This window comes from Dipodomys ordii, unplaced genomic scaffold (assembly GCF_000151885.1).
Source record: "Dipodomys ordii isolate 6190 unplaced genomic scaffold, Dord_2.0 Scaffold283, whole genome shotgun sequence".
NCBI lineage: Eukaryota > Metazoa > Chordata > Mammalia > Rodentia > Heteromyidae > Dipodomys > Dipodomys ordii.
The window spans coordinates 474,489-484,860 of record NW_012267499.1 but is presented as its reverse complement, the minus strand read 5'-3'; the positions used below and the strand labels follow the sequence as shown (position 1 = coordinate 484,860).

The following is a 10,372-nucleotide window of genomic DNA, read 5'->3' as shown; positions in this document are numbered from 1 at the left end:
GACCTGAGCACAAGACTCAGAGACAGCTCCCAAGCCCTGACTGGAGTTCAAACTCCAGGACCATCAATCTTAAAAAATTCCCACACTGACAAAGTAACAACACACTCTTCTGCAATGAATTCCACTAAGCCTGTTCATTGTCTGCTTCCTATAGAAAACTGTCACAAATTATCTTCAAAAATTCTTGGAGCAGGATCAGTGATCAGACTGTTTTAAGTCTGTGAGGTAGTTTGGAACATTGTTGATTTACGTTTGTATGTGTGCCAGCTATGGGTCTTGAACTCATAGCTTGTAGTATCCGTGAACTTTTTTGTTCAAGGCTAGCTAGTACTTGACTTGAGCCACAGATCCATTTCTGGCTTTTTACTGGTTAACTGGAGTTGAGATTCATGGACCTTTCTGCTCAGGCTGGCTTCAAGCCACGATCCTCAGATCTCAGCTTCCTGTGTAGCTAGGATTATAGGTGTGAGACATTGGCACCAGCTCAGGCTTTTAGAACACACTTGGTTATCAAATTAGGAAAGGTATTTCCTGTGAGCAGCTTTTTACTGTTAACCCATATTTATTAGATACAGGCTATTTAAGTAGTACATAATCCCGAGGAGCAGTCTATCCCCTTGCAGATATGGTGTGTACACTAAAGCTGCTGCCAGCTTTTCTTCCTGATCACTTATTAAAGTTTTTCTGAGTTTTCATTTTGTCTTGGTTCTCCAAAACAAAATCACAAGAGACAAACTTACATGTTTATTATTGATCTTAATTTCAAACAGAAGAGGATGTGCTGTGTTTTTACATGAAAACCCTACTATGATCAAGTTGAAGCCCAGGGACTCTACCTTTGTCCTCTGCAGGGATTCCAGGGAGATACCTGGGTGACATTCACCAGCATCCATCTATGTGATGTGCATGGCTGGCCACTAAGTTCCTGTATCAGCTTATATAGTTTTTCTTGTACACTGCAACATCTCTGTGGAAGCAGTTTTAGAACTGCTAAAGAACATTCAAGCAAATCATTGCCAGGTGCCAAGCTAATCACCAGAATTAAGCACTGGGAATACAAAGAGATGAAAGCCTGCTGCCTGCTGGAATGGCGCAGAAAGCCATTGTGGAGGACATGACATTGATGAAGAAATGGTTCAGAAACAAACTAGCATTCACTACAAATAAAGTTCTCTGCCACAGGTTCAAGTAGTCAGACTAGTCTAGCAGTGTCAAATTTCCATCAAAGAGAAAGTATCCATCATGTTGAAAGTCTGCGAGAGCCAGAAATTCAACAGTAGTACTTGTTGGTACTCCCTAAGAATCTTTATTTTGAAAGTGCTAGCAATTAAACCTGGCCTCTGACCTGCTAGCAAGCACTATCATATGTAGGCCATGCTACAGTCCTCTTTCTCTATAGTGTTTTTAAGTAATATAACAACTGGCCTTGAAGCACAATCCTCCAATCTCAGCCTTCCAAGGAGCTAGCATTACAGACAACCACCACACCTAGCCCATGTATGGAGTTCTAAGAGCACTCCTGCCCCTTCCTCACACTTCCAGCGTATCCTGATTTACAATGTACAACTGTTTTCTATGTGTACATCCAGAGACAAATGCTTACCTTCTCTACCACCTGTATAATACTAGTGTTCATCTAATTGCTTTGGGTGCTTTCACTTGTGCCTCAAATGAAAGTAATGACTGGGCCCCTGCATCACACTAAAGACTGAGACTACAGGAACACCAGGAAGAAAACTCCAGAGCTTTGGTCACCCTGGCTGGGCTCAAAAAGTGTATTTGTTTTCTAGGAATTAGGAATAGTGCTGAGCCATCCAAATAAACACTAAATAGGTACACTGTTGAGCAATGTGATGAAAAAGAAAATGTCACATAGGTAGCAGATCCCAGCTTGGAAGCTGATCCTAGTACTTCCCTGTTGTATCTCCAGATGTGTCAAATAGTTATATTTGGGATTGTCCATAAAGTAGAATTACAATTTTGGCTTTATATAATTTAACCCTATTAACAGTATTAATACTGTACTTGTAATCTCATGTTCCTAGGATTGGTCACACATGCTAGCTGTGCTGAGTTCTCATTTCACTTTTGAAATGCGAGCCTCTCTGAACTGCAACACCTGGGTCAAGATTGGCGAGCTGATTGGACCTAGAAGGCAAACCTTGTTTTCCTAGTGGCAGAATGAAGCTGATCACAGAGAGAAGGACAGATCCAGTCCCAGTTAGGTTTGCACATAGGCTCAATTGCATGTATGAGTGTGAGGAAAGGTGGTAAACAGCTGAAAGCACAAACAGGACTGTAGTGGTCATCAAATGTGCAGCGAGGAGGAACACAAAGTAAAAACAAAACATCTTGTTCATTCTTGGCCTTGAAGTACCTACACCAACTCCACACCAGCCACAAAGTGAACAAAAATACTAGAAGCTTTTTTTCCCCCAAATGGCTGTTGAATTTATTTGCTTGATCAATAATAGTCTTGGCAAAAATTAGTTAACCAATGTTGAGACATTTGTAATAATAATTTCAGAAATCCATGACACCCTGATAGAAATTAGAATTTACACAAACAAAACTGTCAATATTGCCAGCAAATATAAAATGAATATAATATGTCTGACAGGACAGCAAGAAGGCGTTTATACATTTATATTTGACACCTGACCATATTTTCAGTCACCATAATATCTTCTCTCCAGATTTAAAAAAATAGTATGCTGATTTCTATAACAAAGCTTTTTCGTACAAAAATGAAATAATGGCCAACAAGTCACAACAGTGCAATAGGTAGAGGATAAAAAAAAAAACTGCATCAAACAGGTGCTGAAAATAAATACTAACTAGGAGAAGAATAGAGCCCTCAGGTGGGATTTGACTTCATCACCTTATTGTGTGGGGCCCAGCAGGGGGATTATTTTCAGAGCCACAGGGTGCCACTCACCTGACAAAGGGCCGCCAAATCAAGCTGCCTAAGAGCTTAGTCTCTCGAGAAGCCTTGGGGCAGCCATCTTGATCTGATGGACCAGAAAGGCAGGATGAATCACAGATATAATTACAAGGAGTCATTTTTCTTATTCTCAATCTTGCTAATTATTTGGGAATTCCTTGGTAGGTTCACTGAGATGATATGAATAATTTAAAACTTGTTTAAGAACAGATATATGGCTTATTCAGGCAAAGAGACAGGTACATTCTTGCCCAAGCAAGCAACTGAAGTCATTTGTGGATGTTTTAGGTCAGGGTGAAGATCTTCAACCCACCCCAGTATTTTCAGCCTTTGCTGATCCCTGGCAGTGAAAAATAGGGGCCTGCACTGTTGAGGTCGGCAGCAGGCTCCATGGGCAGCCTCTGTGCAACCAAACTAGGCCATTCTGGTGACTCAGGCTGATATACCATAGTTCAGAACTGTAAAAGGAAAGGGTGACAGGGCAGGGAAAGGGAATACCCAGCGAGAGCCATTTTGGCCAGTCAGAAAATATGAGGCAGCTCCCCACTGAACAATCTGCACCTAGGAGGTGTAAAAGGCACAAGCAAGAGTAGCCAGAGATCCTGCAGGGTGCAGGAGCTCACAGAGGTCCTGCAGGGTGGTAAGACAATGGGAATCCACAAGGCAGGCGCAGCAGTGACCTGGTTTGGTTACCTCCCACCCCTTGAGAAAGAAATCCTGATTCTGCTGTGATTGAAAAAAAAAAAAAGCAAAGACAGAGATTTTTGGTTTAAAAAGAAGCCACTCAAGGGTTAAAAGTTATTTTAACAAGGAAAATTAACTCTCAAGCTGACACTATCTGGAAAACTCATGTGTCCCCTACAAGCCCACAGAACCTCCAGAACCTGAGCCTGACAAGGAGAAGTCAGATGTGTGAAAGAAGTCTCTGAGAAGAACCTTTACAGAATGTACAGCAGGAGAGCCGCGTGGACTCTTGGGATTACAGTAAAACGCACAGGGCCTTACAGTCTGAGGGTTTATGGCTGTCCCACAGGCTGCTCAGATGGGCGTCTCCTTTCTGTCTTTGCTGGGTGAGGGCTTTGCCTGCTCCTTGCCCACCTTTGGCTGCTCTTTAACTGCTTTCACCTCGAGGATACCATCCTGTGGCAGCATGCCCACGCCACCTCGCCTCTCAGGTTCCTCGTCGTCCTGCATTTGTTGCTCAGACTTGGCTCGCTGCATCTGGAGCAGCCGGAGCTGCACTCGCAGCTCGATGATAGCCTCACGCTCCAAGTGAACAGCTTGGTTCAAGTGATTGTTCTTTATCTTGAGGAATGATAGAAAGAGCAGTTACCACTTAAGCAAGGAGGTCAGAGGATGATGACTCAGGGAAGGATCCTACAGAGGAATCTAGTTCTGTTTTAGTCAGCCTAGCTTGTGAAATAGAAGACATGAACACAAACAGAATATGCAAATGAGCTGCATCAGTGTACCTGACTATGGGTAAGAATATAAACTATACTCAGAGTTATCTGGAAAACAATGTATGAACCAAAAACAATTACTTTAATAAATATTCTAGGGATTTCAAATAATAAATATTCTAGTGTTTGAAATCCCTTTTTAAGAAACTGGCTTCTGAAAAGCCATTAAGGAGAATATAAAGGTATTTTTAGTAGCAATTTAGAGAGGGAGAAATAAGAACAAAGCCTAGATTTCTCTTAAGAACAAAATCTTATTAAATGTGAAATGTGCCAATCAATACATAGAAAACTATAACCAATTATCTTCTAAATTATTTATACACATTCAGCAAAGCTTGAGTAATGCAAAAGTTACCAATCCCCAGCAGCCTCCATTTCTGTGCCACACCGTCCACCATTCAGCACTGTCCATGCACTCTGACTAAATGAGGCTATGTGCTACTGGGTAAACACACAAGTGCTGAGTTCCATTTGTGTTCCTCCCCTTTTAACTTCATTTGTGCTCCTCCTCTTTAGTTCCTTCCCCTTCCTACTAAGAAAAGGGCAAACTTAGAGCAGCTACTTAGGACCTCAAGTGGAAAAAGCCTGTGTGGAAGATGACAGGCTTGGAGTGTCTAACAAACTACTACACTAATCTTGTTATTATATCAGCCCAACCTTTACCTACACTCCAAGTACTCTAATTCTTGATTTTGTTTTCCTTAGGATTATAATATGCTCTGTAAAGCATAATTAAAGCAAATTAAGATGCCAGTGTGATGCCTTCTAAAACACAGAGACCCAGCAACCCACAAGTTACCCTTGCACACACTTCCCCACAACACATTTCTACTGTGGAGAGTACCTCAACTCTGGGACCCAGGGGTAAACCTCTCTACTCTGAAGCCAGTCTGCAAATAGGACTTCAGGGATAGAGTTTAACGTGTAATTCTAGTTCTTATTCCAGTATAGCTCTACTTTGCTCCAGTAACTATATAAACTTAAATAGGGAAGCAAAGCTGCCTGTTTCCTTTTCATGAAGAAAATGTATTTTCCCCTCATCCCAAGGGTAAAACATCTGGAATTCTCTTGCCTTCTTATATGATGTCCTAGTTTCCTAGGGCTTTATATCTTACTGCTTTATGGGTTAAAAGGACAAAATATTGGCCTTTACTTCACCCATAGCAGACTTTCCTTCCACTAGGATTTTTTTTCTGAGAATCTTCTCTGGAAGTAAACACTAGATCATGTAAAAGTGCTTAAAACGGTGGCTGGTTAAGACTTGCCTTTCCAAAGGTTTAGAAGAAAAAGATCTGTGTGGCACACTAAAGTCAGGAAAGGCCACCAACCTTCAGACAGCCTGAGAACACACGTCATGTCATCTGCTCAGCAGTCTCAGGTGAGCCATGCCCCTAAATTCTTCTCTACCAGCCTCTCAGCTAGTAACCAAGAAAACTCCTCCAAGGGGAAACAGGGTCTCAACAGCATTTTAGAAATTTCTATGATGTCTGGCTATCTTCCACAAACTCACTTCCAGCTCTTCATTCTGTCTCTGCAAGTCTTCCAGAATGATCTGCAGCTCCTCCTCATCCTCACTCTCACTCTCACTCTCGGAGGAGTACTCCTCGGTTTCACTTCGGCCGTGCTGCTGGCGACTGTGAGGGAGATGAAGGGATTTTTACGTTCAAGACTGACCAGTGTCCATGAATTTACCTAATACAATGCCTTCCTAACATGTGACAAAGAAGAAACTTAATTTTGAAGCCCAATTTTTACACAGGCAACTCAGAGCCAAAACCATTATATTTATATTTAAGTTAAGCATTGTTGAAAACTTTAAAACTCAAGGCTTGGCTGGGAAGGTGGCTTAGTGGTAGAGTACATGCATGAAGCCCTGGGTTCGATTCCTCAGCACCACATAAGCAGAAAAAGCCAGAAGTGGCACTGTGGCTCAAGTGGTAGAGTGCTAGCTTTGAGCTGAAGAGCTGAGGGACAGCGCCTAGGCCCAAACCAACCAAAAAAACCACCACCAACAACAACAAACCCTCAAAGCTTTCCTTTACCTCTGTATCTCAGCAATCTCAGCTCTGAGGCGTTCAATCTCTTCCTTTTCTGAGGCAATTTGCCGACGCAGAAACTGCTCCATAGCCAAGAGCTCCTCCTGTTCAGTCAGGATCTCATTTTCCTAAAATGATAATCACTAGTGAACATCTTCTGAGATAATAATCTTGTAAAGCCACTGTAGTTTCGCAAATGTTCCCCTGAATTCTTCAGTCCCACTTACTAAACGAATTACATACTGCCCAACCAAAAAAGTTAGTTTCCTCAGTGTCAAGAAAAGGCTTCTTCTTCCAGCCCAGGCAGGAAAGTCCATGAGACTCTTATCTCCAATAAACCACTAGAAAAGAAGTGGTGCTGTGGCTCAAGTGGTAGCGTGCTCACCTTGAGCTAAAGAGCTGAGGGACGATGCCCCAGGCCCAGAGTTCAAGCCCCATGACCGACAAAAAAAGAAAAGGCTTCTTTGAGAAAAGCTATACTAAGTTATTTTGAGAAAAAACAAAACTACACTTTCAGCAATAAAAAGTCCCGTGATGCTGGGCGCTGGTGGCTCATGCCTGTAATCCTATCTACTCAGGAGGCTGAGATATGAAAATCGAGGTTAAAAGCCAGCCCGGGCAGGAAAGTCCGTGGACTCTTATCTCCAATAAACCACTAGAAAACCGGAAGTGGTGCTGTGGCTCAAACGGTAGAGTGCTCACCTTGAGCTAAAGGACAAAGGACAGTGCCCAAGCCCAGAGTTCAAGCCCCATGACCGGCCAACAAAAAAATAAGTCCCATGAGGGTTCCAACACAGAACAAACCCAGAGTTAAGCGATGATTAACCCTGCTTTGACTTCCTGTCTCTTAGGCAAGTGATAGTCAATCAGGGACAGTCTTTGACAGTGTCAGTAGAAAAGGAGGACCCAGGAGATTTGTGACTGGTGTCTCAAGTTTAAGGAACAAAGGTTACAGAAATCTTTTCTCTATACCACAAGTCACCATCCTCCTCCACCAAAGTCCCCCAAGATAAAATTAAATATTCTGCTTTAACAAAGTATCCATTTCTAGGGGCTGGGAAGGTGGCTCAGTGGTAGAGCGCTTGCCTTGCATGCCTGAGGCCATGGGTTCGATTCCTCAGCACCACATAAGAAAAAAGCCGGAAGTGGCGCTGTGGCTCAAGTGGTACAGCGCTAGCCTTGAGCTGAAGAGCTGAGGGACAGCACCCAGGCCCAGAGTTCAGGTCCCACGACTAGACCAAAACAAAAAACAAAAAAAAAAAAACAACAAAGTATCCATTTCTAGTCACCAGTCTAAAGAATGGGGGGAAAAAAATCACTATCTGCACAAGATCCAGACAGTTTCTCTAACCTACAGAAAAGAAGCAGACAAAACCTGGGGAGCAACCAAACCTGTGGCAACTGAAACTTGGCTAAAGAAAAAAAGGGACAAAAATCTTCTGTATGTCTTTCAATCAGGTATTATGGGAACAATACATGGTCAATTTGAAAGCCACAAGGACCACATTCCAATGAACACTGGAAAACTCCCAGAGATGAGATCCCCAGTGCTTCCTAAGGGTTTGTAGACATGCAGGTATTCTTCCTTTGCCTCAGCATATCTGTAAAGCTAACGTTCCAAGAAATACTAGGTTAGTAAACCCTGGAAAGACACAATCTGAAACTCTCTTCTCAGAGGATGTTAAATCCCTTCTAGGCAAAACAATGTACTTTTCACAAGTGCCAAAAATAAATAAAAATAAGTTGAAACCCACAGTGCTTTAGTGAGCCACATACAGAAGTTTCTAGAAGTCGAAACAGACTGCTGTCAAAGCCTAGAACTTCATTCCTTCCAGTTTTAACTCTGGGAATTCCCAGAACTGAGGAAGGCTAACTTGAGAAATTCAGAAAGGAGATGAGCTCAACTTCAGCTCTATGCCTAGAATACAGAAGGCTCTCAAAAGATATTTATTCCATCAGGGAAAGAATAAGACAACCTGCCTCCAACAATTTCACCGCAAAGAACATAACCAAAATGTCTAAAGTATTATTAGCAAAAACTGTCAAGTTTTGAGAAATTAGAAATGTGCCTAAATTATTTATTGAAATCATTGATATAGAACAATTTCCATTGACCTATGAGTCAGGGAAAATATTTATAGAATTAGATGTAGATTAATGAGATAAATTAAGTACTTAGAACAAAGCCTCCTTAGGGAAAACTGCTCAACAGCTTCTTTCTCCATGGCTTAGGAATCACTTTATATTTTGGTTAAAAGGTTCTGTGACTCAGCTCTATTTTTAAATGACCATTAAGAGACTTGCAAAATAAAGAGTTCAGCCTACCTGGGCAAGGAGAATATTAATCACTTCTTCATTTTCGTTCATTTCTTCTTTGGAAACATCCTCTTTTGAAAGACTGGCTATCTCCTGTGCAATCTTGGTTTCACACTCCTATGAAGAAACAGGAATGAAGGAGAGTTTAGAGCTTACATGTAATATACACTCAATAGTTTCACACACTATAAAGCTACAAGTTTCCTAGAACTGAAAACAAGTCAGGTGGGCCATCAAGATAGACAAGCTAACTGGGCTTGGAGAGTAACAGCAGTTTGTGATGGTACTATGAATTTGTTTGCTTCTGGTTAACATGTTTACATTTCTGGAAGCTTTCAACAAAAGCTACCATATTTGATACTTTGTTTGGAGCAGTGGGGATATCAATTCTAAGTTCATTATTTAGTTTTGACAAATGTAGTTAACTACTACCACCAACATGCTATGGAAAATCCCATCACCTCAGAGTCCCCCTTGGGTTCCTCTATCATCTGCTGGCCTCTGGCAACCATCAATCTGCTTTGCATTGCTACAATTTTTCCCTCTCTCAAGTTTCTATAAACAGAATCAATTAGTAATTGTTCTCTGGATTCTTGGCACAGTGTTTTAAGATGCAGCTATCTCTTGTGTATGTATCAGTAGTTTCTGAATGATGTATCATAGTTTGAATGTACTACATTTTATCAATTCTGCAGCTAAAGAACTTTTAGATTGTAACAACTTTCAGCTATTATAACTAGAGTTGATATAAGTATTTCTTTTAGTATTTTGTACATTGTACAGATCTTATAAATAATAGAACTGCAAGATCATATGATAACTAACTTTATACTTAATTTTATATTTAACTTTATAGGAAAATGACAAATTGATATTGTGGCTTTTCTTATTTTCAGTCTGTTACTATGAATTAACTAGAATTTTTGAGATTTAAACAAATTATCAAGAATACTATATATTTGGTTGGGCATGATTCTAGACCCAAGCCTAAAATCCTAGCACCTTGGGAGGTAGAGACTGGAGGATTAGACCAAAAGTCTGGGAGAATACATCTTGACAGGTCAGTGGATATAATGGCATACGCTTTTCATCCTAGCAACACAAAGAAGCACAAACAGGAGAATCACAGACCACACTGGCCTGGGTATAAAGTAAGACCCTAGCATAATAGTATTTCTGCTTTTAGTCATTTATCCCTCAAAGGGAGAATCATGATGAAATTGGGGGGGGACGGGGGGGGGCGGCTGGACATTTAGCTCAGTGGAAAACTACATGCCTAGCATGCACAAAGTCCAGGGAGGGAAGAGGGGAGAAAGGGGGGAGGAGAGAGTGAATAAAGAAAGAGTTGGAAACAGAAGAAAGGGTGAGGGAAATGGAAGAAAAGAGGAAAGAAAGGAGAGAACAAAAGAAGGAAGGAAGGGGGCTAGGAAGGTGGCTGATATAGTGATTGCCTTGCATGCATGAGGCCCTGGGTTCGATTCCTCAGCACCTCATAAGCAGAAAAAGCCAGAAGTGGTGCTGTGTCTCAAGTGGTCCAGCACTAGCCTTGAGCTGAAGAGCTGAGAGGCTGAGAGACAGCGCCCAGAGTTCACACCTCACAACTGACAAAAAAA

The 10,372-nt window shown here is 41.6% G+C and overlaps 1 protein-coding gene across 1 annotated transcript in view; it reads right to left on the bottom strand.

Moving 5' to 3' along the window:
- Window positions 1-731: 731 nt before the first annotated feature.
- Window positions 732-10,372, bottom strand: part of Ralbp1 (ralA binding protein 1) — a 22,487-nt gene continuing 12,846 nt past the window's right edge. The window contains exons 5-8 of the mRNA XM_013036389.1: window positions 8,769-8,876; window positions 6,450-6,571; window positions 5,918-6,041; window positions 732-4,249 (exon numbers count right to left, since the gene is read on the bottom strand). Of these exons, the coding sequence (XP_012891843.1) occupies window positions 3,983-4,249; window positions 5,918-6,041; window positions 6,450-6,571; window positions 8,769-8,876 (621 nt within the window). The 3' untranslated portion in view covers window positions 732-3,982. The remainder of the gene's footprint in view (window positions 4,250-5,917; window positions 6,042-6,449; window positions 6,572-8,768; window positions 8,877-10,372) is intronic.